At 36.5% G+C, this 18,730-nt stretch overlaps 1 protein-coding gene across 12 annotated transcripts in view; it reads right to left on the reverse strand.

Annotated features, from left to right (window-relative positions):
- The window catches only part of FMR1 (FMRP translational regulator 1), a 39,716-nt gene that overhangs the window by 11,981 nt on the left and 9,005 nt on the right, over positions 1–18,730 (reverse strand). For 7 of the 12 annotated variants that reach the window (XM_043458419.1, XM_043458416.1, XM_043458412.1 and 4 more), the window contains exons 2-12: positions 17,458–17,510; positions 13,247–13,340; positions 10,623–10,694; positions 10,211–10,359; positions 8,451–8,544; positions 8,244–8,360; positions 5,883–6,053; positions 5,711–5,789; positions 1,599–1,708; positions 780–914; positions 217–279 (exon numbers count right to left, since the gene is read on the reverse strand). In XM_043458419.1, coding sequence (XP_043314354.1) covers positions 217–279; positions 780–914; positions 1,599–1,708; positions 5,711–5,789; positions 5,883–6,053; positions 8,244–8,360; positions 8,451–8,544; positions 10,211–10,359; positions 10,623–10,694; positions 13,247–13,340; positions 17,458–17,510 — 1,137 coding nt within the window. The remainder of the gene's footprint in view (positions 1–216; positions 280–779; positions 915–1,598; positions 1,709–5,710; positions 5,790–5,882; positions 6,054–8,243; positions 8,361–8,450; positions 8,545–10,210; positions 10,360–10,622; positions 10,695–13,246; positions 13,341–17,457; positions 17,511–18,730) is intronic. The other 5 variants (XM_043458421.1, XM_043458423.1, XM_043458417.1 and 2 more) reach the window with 1 other exon arrangement.

The following is an 18,730-nucleotide window of genomic DNA, read 5'->3' on the forward strand; positions in this document are numbered from 1 at the left end:
GTAAGAGATGATACTGGTCAGGTGGCTGTGAAAGAAAGGCCTTGTAAGCAACGGGAAGGAGTATGAGCTTTCTCCTCAGGGCAATGGAGCCAAAAAACCCACAGACACACCTCCACCATGCCCCAACTCTGACGATCATTTGAAGTCTTTCTTAACAAGGGGAATAAACATTAAAATATAAAATTAAAATGGATTTTTCAAGGAATGGTTTCCTACCTGCCAAGCCTTGAGTTCAGGTTTCTGGGATTCCCCTGCTACAATGGATGAAACCACTAACACCTAAGGCAGTATAAGGAATGCAAGTGATGTCATTAACTATAACAAATGATACACAGAAGCCTGAACGCAAGACTTTCACAGGACTTCTAAATCCGTTTCTAAACAATTCGGTTAGTTCAAATATTGAAAGTCAGTTTAAAAAATACGGCTTTAAGTAACAATTTATGCATCTAACAGAAGGTACATTTGGATATATTACAACCTGCAAAATTTCAAGAGCTATAGCATGAAAAAATAAAAGTCCACCCTCAAAAGAAAAATGTGACCACTAAATGCAACCCAATATTTTATGTTTACAGCATAAGATTTGTCACTGTGAATAAACTGAAAAGTAGTTATTGCATTGGTCTGTAATATCTCATAAGCTGGCAATCAGATCTGAAACAGATACAGCATGAGTAGCCTATAAGCCTAACCAGAAAAAATACCGAAAACAACACCTGACATTTGGGGCAAAGAAATTACTTTCATTATAATTCAAAGTGACAATTATTTCTTACCCTCTGGGCTTTTGTGCTGTTAGGTTGTGAAAAGTGAGTGCTATTTTCCTTTATATCTGTATGTTTTTTTTCTTCTGAGGGAGTAGGTCCAACCCTTGAGTTACTGGAAGGTAGGGAATTTGGTGGCATCATTTCCTTGGTGAAAAACACAAAACATAAAAGAGAAAAAAAGGATCCATTTTTAAGATTTTACTTAGCACCATCAACGATCATCTTTTTTAAGAACAGAAACTATTATAGACAGTTTCAGTAAACCAGCTTACAGAATGCAAAAATTGTGCAATAAAAACGCACACAGATTGAACTTCAGTTAAAAGAACCTTTCACAAAAGCAAAGACTAGACAACATATGAAAATTATGGCAATTTGGAAAGATTTTATTTTAAACAGTACCATTGTACAGAAGAGCACGGCTTCACCTCCTCCATCCCAAATACTTCAAAAAATGTAAGGCACACAAACATACAAACTAAAAAAGTCAAAAGATGAAAGCTAAAAACCTAACTAGTGTCCCAGTTTTGTCTCTGCCAGTAACATTAAGTGATATTTGAAGTGAGCTTCAGATTTTTTTTTTTTACATTGTGATGGCCCATGCTAAAGATCTAGAAATAAGACTTAAGGAGTTAAACGGACTAATACACAATCACAGCATCAGAGACTAGAAAAAGGCCATCATCTACAACTGCAATTAACTGGCATGCCTGACAGAGGTTTTACATTCACATCATGTGCATATTAGAGGCCTCTAAGTTACTGTGTCAAATACAACAATAAAAGACTTTATTAGACAAACCAGAAACATATGCACTAGAAACATACCTCTTCTTGTGGAACATTTTTCTCATTTTCAGCCTCAATTCTCACCCTCACAACTCCTGACTTGTCCACAATCTCTTGAATCAGTTTTCCATTTTTTCCTATTACTTTGCCTATGTTAAAAAATGAATAATTCATGTTTGATTTTAAAATCACACACCTCAAACCAGTAAGCACACCCTACTGTAAACTATAATATTTTATATATGTATAAAATTTCATATAATTTGAATTCTGTCTCAAAACCAAAACAGAGACTTCTTTAAAAAAAAAAAACCAACAACAACATAGAAACTGGCTTTTCATTCTATGAAGTCATCACAGTTCAAACTCCTTTGGTCGGGTATGAGTTGAGTAATAACTTGTGAACTGACAGGATAATTTTGCCTTTTTAAGGCACTTCAAAGATAGGCTCTTATTTGGCATTAAAGGGCACACTTTAAACGTTCAGTAGAGTGGTATGTATCCTTTACTGCAAAGCTCTATAAAAAGAATTAACAAAAAGGATAAATAATAGAATCTTGCTTATTTGACAGTTTCAATCCTATCTGTATCTGATTTACACCTGCTTCTTTGCCCATGGCAAATATTTTTAGAATTTTATATGGCACATTTATAAGACACTCTAAAAGCGGCAGAACTATGCTGCTGCTTCTAAGTCACTCAGTTGTGTCCAACTCTGTGTGACCCCATGGACTGTAGCCCGCCAGGCTCCTCTGTCCATGGGATTCTCCAGGCAAGAATACTGGAGTGGGTAGACATCCCTCCTCCAGGGGATCTTCCCGACCCAGACATCGAACCCTTGTGTCCTGTATTGCAGGCAGATTCTTTACCATCTGAGCCACCAGGGAAGCCCATAAGCAGCTATACATACATCTAAAAGTACACATTCTTCAGGCCAAGTGTGTTAGTGGACTACTACTCTTGTGCATGACTCACAAACTAGTATGTTAGCAGGTGAAGTGATTATTACAGAATAAAAGATTAAGAAATCACACTTTAGCTTAAAACCACAATGAAAAAGTTTAAAACCAGTTTAAGTTTTATCATATCATCTGTTAAAACTCTGAAGACTTCAAATACCAGCGGATGCATGAGACAAGTGCTCAGGGCTGGTGCACTGGGAAGACCCAGAGGGATCGGATGGGGAGGGAGGCGGGAGGGGGGATCAGGATGGGGAACACATGTAAATCCATGGCTGATTAATGTCAACGTAGAGCAAAAACCACTACAATACTGTAAAGTAATTAGCCTCCGACTAATAAAAATAAAGGAAAAAATAAAATAAAAAATAAAAAATTTAATCATGTACTTAGCTGGGAAATGACTGCTTTCAGAGCCAACAAAACAAGACATTCCAAATACTAAGAACAACTGATTGCAGAAATATACACATGAATTACATCCAATTCCAAGGGTGCTCCCAGGTACTTAAAGCAAGCTGAGCTGGCCATGCCCAAAAATGGGCTTACCCCAACACTTCATCTAAGGTAGGGATGGGGATCCTGAAGAATTCCTAAATGAAACCCTAAAGGAAATCAACCCTGAATATTCACTGGAAGGACTGATGCTGAAGTTCCAATACTTTGGCCATGTGATGCAAAGAACCCACTCACTGGAAGATATCCTGATTCTGGGAAAGATCAGGGCAAGAGAAGAAGGGGGCGACAGAGGATGAGATGGTTGGATGGCATCACTGACTCAGTGGACATGTTGTTTAGTCATTCAGTCGTGTTTGACTCTTTCCGAGCCCCATCGACTGCAGCACGCCAGGATTCCCTGTCCTTCACCATCTCCCGGAGCTTGCTCAAACTCATGTCCATTGTGGAAGGTCAGGGAAACCTGGCGTGCTGCAGTCCATGGGGTCACAAAGAGTTAAACACGAGTTAGCAACTGAACAACAATAATAAAGGAAAAAAACAAGAATGAAAATTTGCTGAGCCAATCTTAGATAAAAATGCAGGGAAAGCCTTCTCAAGGCAAGACCCTGTGGTTCTTCAAATCAGAGCAGCCTTGGTATTCCTGCTGTGTGTGCTAGTCTCACTTACCCCCACAACCTCTTCTGACTGGTCAGTGGTCAGGAAAAGAACTGACACACTAAATCAGGACTCCTGACCTAGGTGTTTCTGCAATTATTTCTGTTATTCTCCCCTTTGAATGAAAAGGGATGGAAGGAGGAGAGAAGTTACATGGAGTCTTCTCCTATTTTTTTCTTTAAATCTGTAACACATTTTCATGAACTGATGCTGATTTTAATAAAGGTCTTTTAAATGAGTTAGCAGAAAGAAAAAGGAGATTTTGGCACATGTTTCTACTAATATCTTAACAATCCTATATATATATATAGGATATATACAATTATATATGGATATATATGATTATATATAGGATATATACAATTATATATGGATATATATGATTATATATATGTGTGTAATATATATATACACACATATATGTATATGTGTATGTGTAATACACACATATATATACACACTTTTATATATATATATATATATATATACACACACACTGTGTATTAACTACAACTGATTGAACAATTAAACAAATTCAGTGTCAAAGTGGGTGAAGCAGCAGCAAATTATTAGAAAAGATAAGTGTACATACCAAATAGTTTGTGGGGAGTGAGATATCATGTTTGAAATCTGACCTTTTAGCACTTTAAGTGATAGGTTTTTAGAAAACACTTTACTGAATAAAAGAAGCAAAAATAATTTCAGTTCCACTGTTATTTTTGTGCTAGTCACTCAGTCGCTTCTGACTCTTTGTGACCCCAAGGCGTCCCTGGTGGCTCAGTAAAGACTGCCTGCAATGCAGGAAACTCAGGTTCAATCCCTGGGTTGGGAAGATCCCCTGGAGAAGGAAATGGAAGTCCACCCCAGTATTCTTGCCTGGAAAATCCCATGGACAGAGGAGCTTGGCGGGCTACAGTCCATGGGGTCACAAAGAGTGGGACTCGACTGAATGACTAACACTTTCACTTACTTTCATTCTAACTATAAAATGTATGCAACTGCTTGACAAACTGTAAGTAAGGAAAAACCATTCACAACCCCACTTCTCCTGAGGTAATCAGGAGAGTGCTAATCATACATTTCCCATACACACAACCGGCAGTAACATTACATCATCATGCTCTTTAGTTGACTGTATGTAGTATATAGTTGAGAAAATAATTTTTCTGCATTATTTCACTAGTATTTACACTTTATCTTCAAATTTATTTTCTTTGGGTGAAAAATACTATTCTAAGTGTTTTTATAATGGCATAGGAAGATGTTTACAATTCTATGCTGACAAAAGCAGCAAACTAAGTAGAAGTGAAAGTCTATGAAGAAAATGCACAGAGCCCTTATTTTCTCCTTTAAACCTTCCAAAGGACATGCATTACTTTTTGTAATTAGCCAAAGTTAAAAATATTTTTTAAATGTAGTATGTCCCAATTTTATTTATAAATTTAAAACATATGCAGTATTCTGATAAAACTGGACTTTGCGAATAGATTTTACTAAAGATAACTGCACCATTTAAGAACACTGGTGGAGAGTTCCAATGTTATTTGCTGGTACACATGATTGTGATGGTCATGAAACAACTCAAGTCAAAATGAAGAATTACAGCTGATGTTGCAGAGAGCCCAAGAGACATTCAGAATTACTTCTAGCTTTGGAATTTATTAGATTTAAATAACCTATATTCAGATCTTCAACACTAACTGTTATTTTATAGCCACATTAGAGAGATCAAATACCAGTCTACTCTAAATTATAAAAAGGCCCCAAATGTCATTCACTTTGAAAAAACATTATTTAACATATAAATATATACAGTGAGAAGGCTGTGCAAAACTTATCCTTTCAGCAACCAGTAGGTATGAACTACCAAAGCAGTCTCTTTTGTATGCTTTCTTAAAATGTAATCTTTGAGTGTATTTACCAAATATTTTTTGTATACTGCAGAAACAGACTCTATTTCAAAGACTAAGCTTCAGCTAAATGACTCTACAATGAGTGAAAATGAAATTCTATGAGCATAAATAAGTTATTTACCTAACTTGTTTTTGTAATGTGTGTCAAAAGCAATTTGTGACTCACCTACTAAGTTCCTTGGAACTTGTATGACATCTTCAGCAAATTCGAGAAAGCTTCGAGCCTTTTTCACTGCATCCTGATCCTAATCAAAATGGGGAAAAGGTTTAAATCAACAAAAGATGAGCCATCTGAAATATCATTTTATTTTAGACAAACTATTTAGTAAAATACTTACCTCCCCATAAATATGAAATGTGCAGGTATCTTCATCTAGATCAATAGCAGTGACCCCGGGTACCTTTCTAGCTTGCTGAATATTAGCACCATGAGTACCAATAGCTAGACCCATTAGATCTTCTCGTACGATAAACTGTTCATGAAACCTTGAGGCAAGTTGCCTTGAACTCTGAAGAGAAATGCACATCTGATTAGTATGCTTTATCAACTATTAAGACAACTGTATTTAGGTCAGCCATGTAAATTATCTTGACCCCGTGTATCAGTTTCTATTGGAAACTAACAGGTTTAAGAAAATATTTTGCACAGCTTAAGTACTTTTTAGGTTACTAAAGGTCTATGTCATTTGATATATTTTTGTTAATAGGAAAGGGCTTGTTGACAATTTTCCAAGGTAACCTTTGAAAACCCATTTGCAAGGCTGCCTTAGTTAACCAGTGACATCAACGTAATAATTAAGAAGCAGATCAACTGTTCCCAAATAAAAACCAGCTCACTGGGTCTGACAGACTCAATATTAAGTAAAAAAAAAAATTTAAATACCATCTTCACAGAACACTGTATTCATTTCATTTTATTAAAGGTTATTGGTGTGTATATTTTTCTAGAAATGGTGCCATTTATGTAACATCACTAGATACTGTGAGTTTAGATACCCCTCTGATGAACATTAAAGGGACACCCTCCCACCACCACCCCCAAATCTGAGTAAAGGAATCATAAAAATTGTTGGTACATTAAACTGAATGATTACAAAGTATCAGAGATTTACAACTTATCTTATATATATGTGTGTCTGCAACCTAAAACAAGATCAGAGTCTGTAAGACCTTGTGATCTGGATCCACAAGTATGATTAATTCTTTATATTCAGTGATGACTGAACTAGATTATACTGACACCCCAAAACTTGTGGATAATCACTCTCTTTAGAGAGTATCATCAGTATTACCAAATTTAATGTTTAGTTCTAGCATGCCATTAATGAAAACCAAACATATTAGTGGCTCATGTTGAAAAATGGAAATTTCTTATCTGAATATGCAGATCTCTTTAATATTAGTAGTGAGGAAAGATAGGCATGCACACTAGTTTCTCATTATTCAAACATACCTGATAATCTGAATGAATGAGTGTTAACTACTATAAACAATTTTAAAAGTATAAAATTCTTTTTGTAGATTAGAGTAAAAAAGTGAATCAAAATTCCTAGGACTTTTCAAGAGGTCATGTTTTTTGAGTCCTGGTTCATTCACCTGCTTCATTCTTTTCACTGATAATTCACTGATAAATGATAAGCCAAAGTTATGACAACAGATCATTTAAGAATTAGATGTTTAAGAAGAGGTAAATGAGTATATTTCCATATTACTCACAATGAAATTAAGGAGGCTGTTCTGGCCTAAAAGCTATGAGAGAATCACTAAAGAAACCACAAACTTGTGAACATAGGGACATCAAGAAAGAATGAGAGTAACTAAATAGACCTCCATGGCCAAAAAGAAAACAAAGCAGCAAAAGGAGATATGAATGTCTCCTCTCCTGCTAGGTGTTCAGCAATCTCAATTAAGTTGGAAGGTGGCAAGTTTCACAGACTTTTACAAGAATACAGCCTTTAGTAGTGGTCACCTTTTCTTTTTCAAATGCAGTCTGGAACTCCTTTTTTTATTTACTATTTCAACTGCATGGTGTTTTCCCTCTAATGAAATGAATAATGATGAGGAACTCTGGAATCTGACAATTATGTACTGGAGTTGGCACATTAAACTAAAACCCATTTAGTTTCTATGGTAATGGATGGAAGTACTAAATAGTTATCAATGAAAATAAATGTATGGTGATGAAAATTATTGGAAGATTAATAAAAGTAGATAAAATGCACCTTAAAAGACGAAATAGTAAGTTAGGGAAAGAGCCTCTGGCAGGAATCTGAAGACAGGAGTTTTAAAGAGTGACAACCAATTAGAATGAAGAAGTTCTATACCCTTTTAAACAGAGATAAACATACATAATGAAAGGAATATGATTAGATATTTAAATACTCTCTAGTACTTTAATGATAACATGTTATATGGGAGAAGCATTGCTTCACTTTATTAGCAGCTTTGATGAACTTCTAGCAAAAAGTGAGTTGGCCAGAAGTTCCTTAATATACATAAACTGCTGCTTAATTCTGAAACCTCAGCCATAAAAATTTTAGTATGATTATGCATTGTACAATTTAATTTTTCAAAATATAGAATACAAGGAATTGTTAAGAACAACAAACAAAGGACAAGCTGCCCATAGTCATGTTTTGTAACCACATCGTTATCATTTCTAGATAGCCTTACAAGCATCACTAGGGAAAGCCACATACCTCCAGCTGCTTACTGGCTTCTTCATTTCTCAGTATCAGAGACAGCTTAGTGCGCAGACTCCGAAAGTGCATGTCAATCAGCATGTGTGCTCGCTTTGAGGTGACTTCACTGATGGACTTAAGAATATTAAAAAAAAAAAAAAAGTTACGATTAAAGCAAATGCCCTAAATGAAACACACCAAAATAGACAACTCAGAAACACTCACCAAAACGACAAGCTGATAATTTTCTGGATCGTAAGTTACAGAAAAGGCACCAACTGCCTTTTTAAAGTCTTTATGTGCAGATTCCTTGGCACACCTAGAAATAAAAAGAATAACCATTGTGAAGTTAAAGATGAATGATTACCAACTACTGGTATAAACATATGCAGAGACATTTGCACTTAGTAGAATTGTAGATTCATATTAAACTTGATTTATGCAAAATATGCTATATCCATTTGTAAATTCAGTTTCTTTGCTGGGCTACTCAAGCCAATGAAGCATCTGAGATTATAGAGAAAGGAAAAAACCAGTTATGCTCTTAGGAAATTACTGGTGGTCCTAGATTACTGAAGATGACATCTTTAGGGGAACTTACTTCCCTGGTGGCTCAGCAGTAAAGAATCCGCCTGCAATGCAAGAGATGCAGGACACCAGAGTTTGATCCCTGGGTTGGAAAGACCTCCTGGAGGAAGAAATGGCAACCCACTCCAGTATCCTTGCTTAGAAAATCCCATGGACAGAGGAGCCTGGCAGGCTCCTCTGTCCATGGGGTCACAAAGAGTTTGGACACAACTGAGAGACTGACCACCATTCTCCTCTGCAGGCTTCCTGATTTCAGTTATATATGATGCATGCATGGTCAGTGGTGTCTGACTCTTTGTGACCTGAGGACTATAGCCCACCAGGCTTCTCTGTTCATGGGATTTTCCAGGCAAGAATACTGTAGTGAGTTCCCATTTCCTTCTCCAGAGGATCTTCCTGATCCAGAGATCCAACTCACATCTCTTGTGTCTCCTGTATTGGCAGGAAAATTATTTTACCACTGAGCCACCTGGGAAGCCATAGTTACATATGGTAGGTCACTAATTTTCTTGAGTCAACTGTTAAAAACTTTTGGCGATAGCCACCAGGTATCCAATTTTGTTCTGCTGTTTCTTTTCTGAAGAAAAAGTGCTGATCAATTTTAGGGTGAGAAGAAAATGTGTATGAATCAGAATACATATGCAATCTTTATAATTAAGAAGTAGGATTTCTATGCATTTTGAACTATTAATAGAAGTTAATGTTTATCTAAAGTGTGACATGTCTAAATCAAATTTAATATATGCCCTTTCTTCTCTAAAGTCTTATTTAAGTATTACTTCATATCAAGGATGATAAGAGAGATGACCTTTGGAAGCTTCTTTAAGCTCTACTTGTTACATATGTATCTCAGAATACTAGCTAAAAAGGAAAAAAACGTGGAGAAATCAACATTGCCTAGAAGTTGGCTTGTAACTTATGACAGAACTGTATTAGTCAGTTTCAAAAATCTTAAAATTCTATGATGAATGTTTATTTTAGAAAAAAAATGTACATTAGCTATCTATGTGGCCAAGTAAGTTTAAACAAGTGGAATCTTGGCTTGATTCAGTTTAGTCCAGTCACTCAGTTGTGTCTGACTCTATGTGACCCCATGGACTGCAGCACGCCAGACCTCCCTGTCCATCACCAACTCCTGGAGCTTGCTCAAACTCATGTCCATTGAGTCAGTGATGCCAACCAATCATTTTATCCTCTGTCATTTCCTTCTCCTCCTGCCTTGGCTTGATTACATAACCAGAAAAAGCTAAAAATTTTTTTTCACTGCTTTTGCAAACCATTTATGTCAAAGTTCACTGAGGTTAAAAATTGATTCCTATTATTTGAAAATGTATTATTCTTTAAAATTAATTGCACAGCACCTCTTAGTTCTCAGCCTTTCTTGCAAATCAACTCACATTTGTCTTAAGTCTTCTGGAACATCCAGTTTGATTTTATGAAAAGTCTCTTTTGTGGCAGGTTTGTTGGGATTAACCGATCGCAAACGTTCAATTGTGACAATTTCATTGTATGTAGCATCACAAGCTGCATATTCTATCACGTAAAACTGTAAGAAATAAATGAAAGTCATTCCTGATCACAGTGTTTAAATTAAGAACAAGAAGCTATACCTTTTCAGTTCTTTTAAAGGGAAAAAAAGCTATTTGATCAATTAACTGAAACACACAAAACATACTGAACATATAAACATTTAAATAAAATAATCAAGTTAGCTATTACTTTCAAATAGAAATCCAAACAGAAATGTATATACCTGGATTTAGAAAAGGAGAAGTGTAAGAAAAACAATTAAAATAGGCATTTTCCTACCTCACCCTTTATCATCCTCACTTTAGCTAACCACCAACAGCAAGGCTCTTTTTCATTTGCTCTGGAATAAACCTACACAAAAATTACAACATAGAATATTTCACGATTAAAATCATTCAGAAATCTATAAATTATCAGACATCAAGGAAAATTTCTTAAAATGACCTTAGGTATCTTGCAAATCCGTTAAGTTGTACACTTTTAACCAGACTGCACCCCTGCTTCTAGACAGACATTCAGAAACTACCTGGTTACCAGGGAGAGTACTGTAAAATACACTTTCCTATTTCTCTGTGCTGCCTCAGTAATCATCAGTATTCTGAATATGAAAGATTGAGAAAAGCTGACCACTTATAAAGTTGGGCATGCTTTCTTTGGGTACTTTGTGAGCTATGAAAATGTATCTAAACATGTAAAGATGAACGCGTTTTTGTTTTATTTTAATAAGCAAATAACAAGTTGGAAGCTAGTGACCCTGGCCTACTGCCTGGCTCATGGTCGCTAAATGGGTAAAGCCACTGACTATTCAGCCCACTAAGGATACCACCTGGTGTTCATGTCTCCTGGGACTAAACGGACAGCAACTGGGTCACTCTCTGGTCTCCTGTCCCCTCTCCACTAAAATGGACAACTCCACGCTGGCAGTCCTCTGGATACCACCTTTCTCCTCTCACACACTGTGGATCAGTTCTTCTAAACTGATCTCTCGGGTGACCACTTCAAAGTTCACTTATGATGTGCAGCATGGAACCTTTTGTGAAGACACTAGCAAATCAAGGTTAATAGGAAAAGAGACACATGGTGAGTGACAGAAATACTCAGAAGTAGAAAGAAGACACAGGGAGGACAAGGGGATGGGGAGGAAAGGACAGGAGAGAAGACAAACAACTCAGGGCTCCAACTCTGGTCCCCTTTTTACTACTGAAATTCATAGTGACAAAACAGTGATGAAACACAACTTAACTCAACCTACCTTTCCCTCTTGCCCCCATTACTTCCTTTCAACTCTGCTCTAGTCAGAGAAATAATGTCAGTTATTTGTTAACTGTTATGTCATCTTGACCACAGCTTTTCATTGGTTCCCATTGGTCATGTGACTAAGGTGGGCAAAAAGTCCCCTCTATCCATTACTATTATGAGCATTCCTAGTGTAGACAGACCAAAAGACCCAAGTTAATGGTTATACAATACAGTGACTAAATATAACTAGATTTAACCCACATTTTCTTGTAACCATCAATTCCTTTCATCTCTGCTCTAGCTAGTGATAACCTCAGTTATGTATCACTGTTAGTGAGGTCACTATGGCAACAGGATCTCATTGGTTACCACCTGTCATGTGACTCAGTTGAGAACTATAAAGAAAAAACAGTCCCTTTTATCAACCCAAACACTACTATGAGGTCTTCTGATATAGACAGACCAAAAGTCCTGGTCCTTGACTTCAGGAAGCATATAGTCTCCTGGGGAAGTGAACAACTAAAGGTCCTCAAGTACAAGCATATAGTCTCCTGGGGAAGTGAACAACTAAAGGTCCTCAAGTACAGTGTCTATACTCTCTACTTGAGTCCTGACAAAACCAAGCCCAGTTCCTTTCACCTGTTTAAGTACTGAGTATGTCTTGGGTAAATAAATAGCACTTGAGAAAAGAACACAGGCTGGACATCGAGACCTTCCTTGAGCACTCCCTAAAACGGCACTCTTGCCCCTACATCACCTTCCATCCTTGGTTTTCTTTCTTGGCCTTATTGACAATGGCCCTAATATTAACTCTCCTCACTAGAACGGGAACTTGTCAAAGGCTGGGGCCTCTTCTGTTTCACCATCTATACCCAGCACAGAAAATAAGCATTCAAGGACCCAGTACACCTCACCTGACCTGCACAAATGGATTCTTAGCTGCTTCCATCATACTGCAAATAAAACTGCTACCATTAACAAGGCATTGTGGAGAAGAGAAGCAACTTAAAATGAGGTATGTGCAGGGGAATGAAGAAGAGGATACTGTACAGACCAACTACAACATAAAGCCGACTCCAACTGCCTGAAGTCTCACAAAAATTTTCAGTGGCTACAGAAATCACAAACACAATCTTTTTGTCAATGTGTTACATCTCCATAGCACCTTTTGGTCAAAGACATCACTGGCACATAAGCAGTTGGTTCACAGCATCTCCTGTGAAGCTATTTTACCTGTAGGTGTATATACTAAAACTCATAGATGAGTTTTTAAAAATATCCCAGAAGGCTTTATCGCTACTTAAAGAAATCCTAGGATGCTGCTCTATTGAAAGGCATGGTTTTTTCCCTAACCCATTTTGCTTAAAATGGGGACATGGTTGTAAACTAACAAGATTCAGAAATTGAGGAAATGGGGAAAAGAAATCCTCGTAGACAAGGGAAATCAGTGGTGACTTTCCAAGCTGTGCCTTGAATGCTGTTCAGGCAGCCACATTTAAGCATCAATAACGTATTAGGATGGTGCAGTTAAAAGCCTATTTGCATCAGAGCTAATTCTCAAGGTAGACTGAAAAGCATTAAAGACAAGGGATACAAAAGGCGCAAACAAGTTAAATGTTCTCAGTTCTTCAGTGCTTAATAACTTGATGGCAGGGGAAACTTACCTCTACTTCATCGCTTTCATTTATATCTTTATTATAACCCACAGGTGGTGGGAATCTCACATCATGGAATGGAATCTGCCTGTCTGGCTGCCAGCTGCAAATAAGCAAACACAATTATTTAACACGTTTTTTGGTTTAATAGAAGGGATGACTATGCTGCCATCAACCTTTGGTTAAGTGAGACCCTTCGTTTTTCTAGTTTAAAGAAGCAAATGCTTTAAAACTGTCAGTGTTTCGCTGAGTGGGGGCATAATGGCAATATAGAGACATTTCAACAAAGTCTGCATGCAACACAGCAGCCTTGTAGTTCTATTTGGAGTATTTCTCTAAACACAATAGATCAACATTACAACTTAACAAGTCTTTCTTCCAATAATTTCAACTTCTAAGGGTTCTAAAATTCAGGCCACAACAGCAATTTCCTTTGGTGCTTAAATACATTAGTATCAGAATGTGTTAGTAATGTCATCACCATACTTATACTTGCAAAGGAATTTTAACCACATTCCAACCACCACAAAAACTGGTCTTAATGCCCTCTAATTTCCAAGCAAAACGGGGCAGTCAGCACATTAGCAATTCACAACTCACTTTTCCCCCTTTAAATTTTAGATCCCGCGAGGTGGTCAACTCTTGCCATGGATAGCTGGCTGCTGATCAGTATGACGTACCAGCATGCACTGGATGGGTGGGGTCTCCTAAACCACAGAAACCCAATAGAGATAGCCTACAGGAGTTCAGTAAGTTGCCTATGTTTTTTCATTTAAAGTTATATGGAACAATTTTGAAAACACCAAATTATTCTTTTATATCACGATGATATGAAATATTAAAAGATAAACTTTGCAAAACACTGGCGGATTCAACTGCTAGAGCAGTCATTTCTGGGTTTTCTGTTAAAGGGCTTTCTTAGTAAAATCCTATTGAGAAATGTGCTATTTGTTTTGGGGGATTTTTTTAAAATATTCTATTATATAAGATAGCAAGGTAAGGAAGTCAGAATTTGTGGAAACCTGATTTGGGCCTATGTTACATTGAACCTCTTTTCTGCATTACTATAAACCCTTGAAAACTCTGCAACTTAAAAAAAAAATTATCTTCAGGGAATTCCCTGGCAGTGCAATGGTTAGCACTCATCTCTCTCACTGCTGGGACCCTAGGTTTGATCTCTGGTTGAGGAACTAAGATCCCACAAGACGTGCAGTGTGGCCAAAAACAACAACAAAAAAAGTGTCTTTACAGCAGAAAAACTTCTTTAAATATACTTACTGAAATTAGTGACCAATGTTACAGATAAACATATATATCGCAGATTCATTGCTAAATTTGATTTGTAAAGCATGTAGTAATACATAATTTTCTTCATTCCAAAGAAGGAAGAATTATTTTAAGAATAGAGATAAAAATTCAAATTCTTTCTTTTTAAATGTGAAACATGGAAGACAAAAAGAAGACATCTAAAATAGTGTGGTATTATAGGAGTTTATGATTGAAAGAAAGGATATAAACTGAAGTTTTATAAAACATCAGGTGTGTTTTTTATGCTTGCTTTTAAAAAATCAGAAAACAAAAAGGAAATGCAAGGGAGTGCAAAGACACTACTTTGGTAGGGACCTATCAAATCCTGGTGACATGCTCAAACCCAGTGTTGAATCGCATACATAGTACACAAGCACAAAGAAAAAGTTGATCTATTTGAAATTCCCAGCATGACAGTAAGAAGAGAAACTTGTACACAACTATGGTACAGGAGAGAACTAGAAGGTCCAGAGAAAATAATTTTAAGTTTATAGTAGAAATCTGATGGAAAACATACGAGAACTAATCACTGTAAAAACTAGAAACCAGACACATTCTTAAACGCATAGAGGAAATAAGTATTTGCTTAATACCTTAAAAGAGTAGCAAATGAAAACTCTCCCTTTAAGGAAAATAGTGTTTTCCTCATTATGGAAGCAAGCTGATAAAGAGTATAATTACAAGAAAAAAATTCCTCTCCAAGTTATTAAATATTCCTCTGTTAGAGGCATGATGCTGTTATCCAGTCTATAATGCATGGATAATCATGTAACGAAGCAGATTCTGAAACTTTTCGCTCTATGTATTCAAAGAAAGGTATTCTATTACCCAAACTTGTATTTTGGACCAAGACCATTTGTCTAGAACTGAGAATATGGTTGGACACTCTAAATCCTTTTATCTCTGTCCCCTTAAATTTTAGGCATCTGAGACTACTACAGTTAACTCTTGAATAACTCAGAGGTTAGGGCCACTAACTCACTCTCTGTGCAGTCAAAACTCCATGGATAACTTATAGTCAACTTTCCATATCCAGAGTTCCTCTGAATTTGTGGTTTGTATCATGGATTCAAATGACTCTGATTTGTGTACTACTGTAGTATTTACTACTGAAAAAAAATCCACATACAAGTGGTCCTACACAGTTCAAACTCATGACCCCTGGTCAAGGGTCAATTGTACTTTGTCCTGTTGGCAGCTAAAAGATCCTGCTAACATTCTATTTATACCATGTCTTGGTCAGATACTGTATTTTAACAGATTTACTGAGATATAATTCACATAACCCTATAAGCCATCCACTTAAGTGTACATACAAGTCGATGACTTACTTAGTAGATTCACAGATATGTGCCACCATTACCAGGGACTTCCATGGTAGCTCAGTTGGTAAAGAATACACCTGTAGTGAAGGAGACCCAGGTTCAATTCCTGGGTGGGGAAGATCCCCTGGAGAAGGACATGGTTAATGCACTCCAGTATCCTTGCCCGGAAAATCCCATGGACAAAGGAGCCTGGCAGGCTACAGTCCATGGGGTTGCAAAGAGTCGGACACGACTTAGCAACTAAACTACCATCATTACCAGTCAATTTTAGAACATTTTCATCACTTCAAATAGAAATCCCATACTCTTTGGCTATGGCTCTCCACTCCCACCAGCCCTAAGCAACCACTAATTTATTTATTTTCTCTATAGATTTGTAATCTGTTTGTCATAAACTACTAATTTCTCTAAATACCAAAGAACTGATGCTTTTGAACTGTGGTGCTGGAGAAGACTCTCGAGAGTCCCTTGGACAGCAAGGAGATCAAACCAGTCAATCCTAAAAGAAATCAGTCCTGAATATCCAATGTAAGGACTGATGCTGAAGCTCCAATACTTTGGCCACCTGATGCAAAGAGCCAACTCATTGGAAGAAACCTTGATGCTGGGAAAGACTGAGGGCAGGAGGAGAAGAGGCGACAGAGGATGAGATGGTTGGATGGCATCATCGACTCAATGGATATGAGTCTGAGCAAACTCTGGGAGACAGTGAAGGACAGGGAAACCTAGCATGCTGCTAGTCCATGGGTTCACAAAGAGTCGGACATGACTAAGCAAGTGAACAACAACAACAATTGATTTCTCTTGGTAAATAAAAAACAAACATTATTAACTGCTGACCATCCTTGAGAGTTCAGTAAAATCCTAAGATCATGATCACATCTATGGGCTTGGCAAAGGAGTTTATACGTACTTTAGAATCTTGAATGGCTACTCTGAAAATAGCTCTTATTAACAGCATTCAAAAAATTTAGTCAAGAGACCTGCCTCCCCAATAAAATGTTAACATCTCTACTATTGATGCCTTTGTACATACAGCTAATGTGCCTAGGTCTCTAAGTATTTTTATATACTCATCTAAAAGTAAACAGACAAGATCAGTTACTGCTATTGATGATTTTAAATATATGAAATAGATAAAAAAATGTTAATAGGCAAACATAATCATTTCCAATAAAATATACCAAAGGACTAAAACTGTCAGTTTTAGATTTAACATTACAAAACTCATATCAACTCTCCCAATACCCATGAATCCATTCACTTTCATCTTTTAATATTTACAAATATTTCTATTCAAACTCTCAGTTACTAGCACAAAAGAATCTGGTTTCTTTGTTCACATTCAAAGGAACTGAGATGTAAGGGTCAAGATTATACAAAAGGGATCTCCGAGGTCATTAGCAGGAACAGTCATTCCATTGGTTTAATACTGAGTTGTTCAGGAACTTCCTGGTCAGTAACATGAAGATCCATTCCTGAAAAACACTCAAACTAGACTTGAATTTTTTTAAATGAGGAGTACAAGGAAAAATTAGCATAAAATATTAAAGAACCTAAATATTAAAATTATATCAAGACACTTACTTGTTTTCAAATGCCACTGTTATTGAATCTTCATGAACATCTTTTACAAATGCCTATTAAAAAAAACAGTTAAATTAACTTCTAAGCTTAAATATCGTTTTTGTTTTTAGTTACATTTTACAGTGACACAAATATTTTATGTTTAACAACAGAATGAAGCTTCAAGTAAAAGTTTGTTAGTTTGCGAGGCTCACTCATTCATGAACCACATCTATATTTACATACCTACAACGAGCTAGGCCCTAGGAATACTGATTATTTAAAATAGAGCAAAAAGAACTGCTCTAAAGTTCAGCATCTAATAGGAGAAAGACAGATAAGTAAACTGAAAATTATAATGCAAAGCTGAAGGTATACTTTAGATTAAAAGTATTAGAAACTAAGAAACTTGTTACAGAGCTATATACCAGTCAGTATAGATCTGTTGTAACCTATTTTTTTCTCCTTAATACAATTTTAGGAGAATACAATAGTAAATAACTAAATATAATCTCAAATCTATGTGAACACAAGTACACTAAGTTCTCTTTAACAACATGCTGCTAATACCACTAAAAAGTCCAATTACCAGAGTTTAATTAAATTCTCAATCTCACAGGCACTTGGTGGAAAGAACAGTAATATAAAGTACAGAAGTTTAAATCTTTTAAATCTGATGACGCAATTGCTAATAATCTGCAAAAAGACATAACAAAATAGCTAATTATCAAGAATTCTTTAATCAGCATGCTGTCTGTAATTCTATAAAACGACATAACAAAAGTAATAGCTAACTAATTATCAAGAATTCTTTAATCAGCATGCTGTCTTTAATTCTATAAAATTAAGTTTTTAATAGGTGCAGGAAAGGAGGCTTTGTTTTTTGTTTTGACAATTAGAGGAGTAGGATAAAGGATAAAGAAACCCAAGGGGCTTTTTATCTTAATTCATTTTAAAATGGTTTTAGAGATTTCAGCCCAGTGTGTTCTGGGCATGTGTCTGTGCTTTCGTGATTTCTCCCTGTCTACAGGATTATGGTCAAACTCCTCCAGCTGTAGAAGGCCCATGGTGACCTGAGGTGAGCATTTTTGGAGGCTGTAACCCAGCAGTGCTAAACTACTTGGGCCTTTCTTCCTTCCCCTCTTCTCACTGAGCTATCTCCTATGGGTTTTAGTTCAGTTCAGATGTCACCTCCTATGGGAAAACCCAGAAGACTAAGTTCAATTTCACTTTCTAACTTCTTAGAGAGTCTTATGAGTATACCCCACTATAAACTACCCTACTAGAGTATTTT

Source organism: Cervus canadensis, chromosome X (assembly GCF_019320065.1).
Source record: "Cervus canadensis isolate Bull #8, Minnesota chromosome X, ASM1932006v1, whole genome shotgun sequence".
In the NCBI taxonomy this organism is placed as follows: domain Eukaryota; kingdom Metazoa; phylum Chordata; class Mammalia; order Artiodactyla; family Cervidae; genus Cervus; species Cervus canadensis.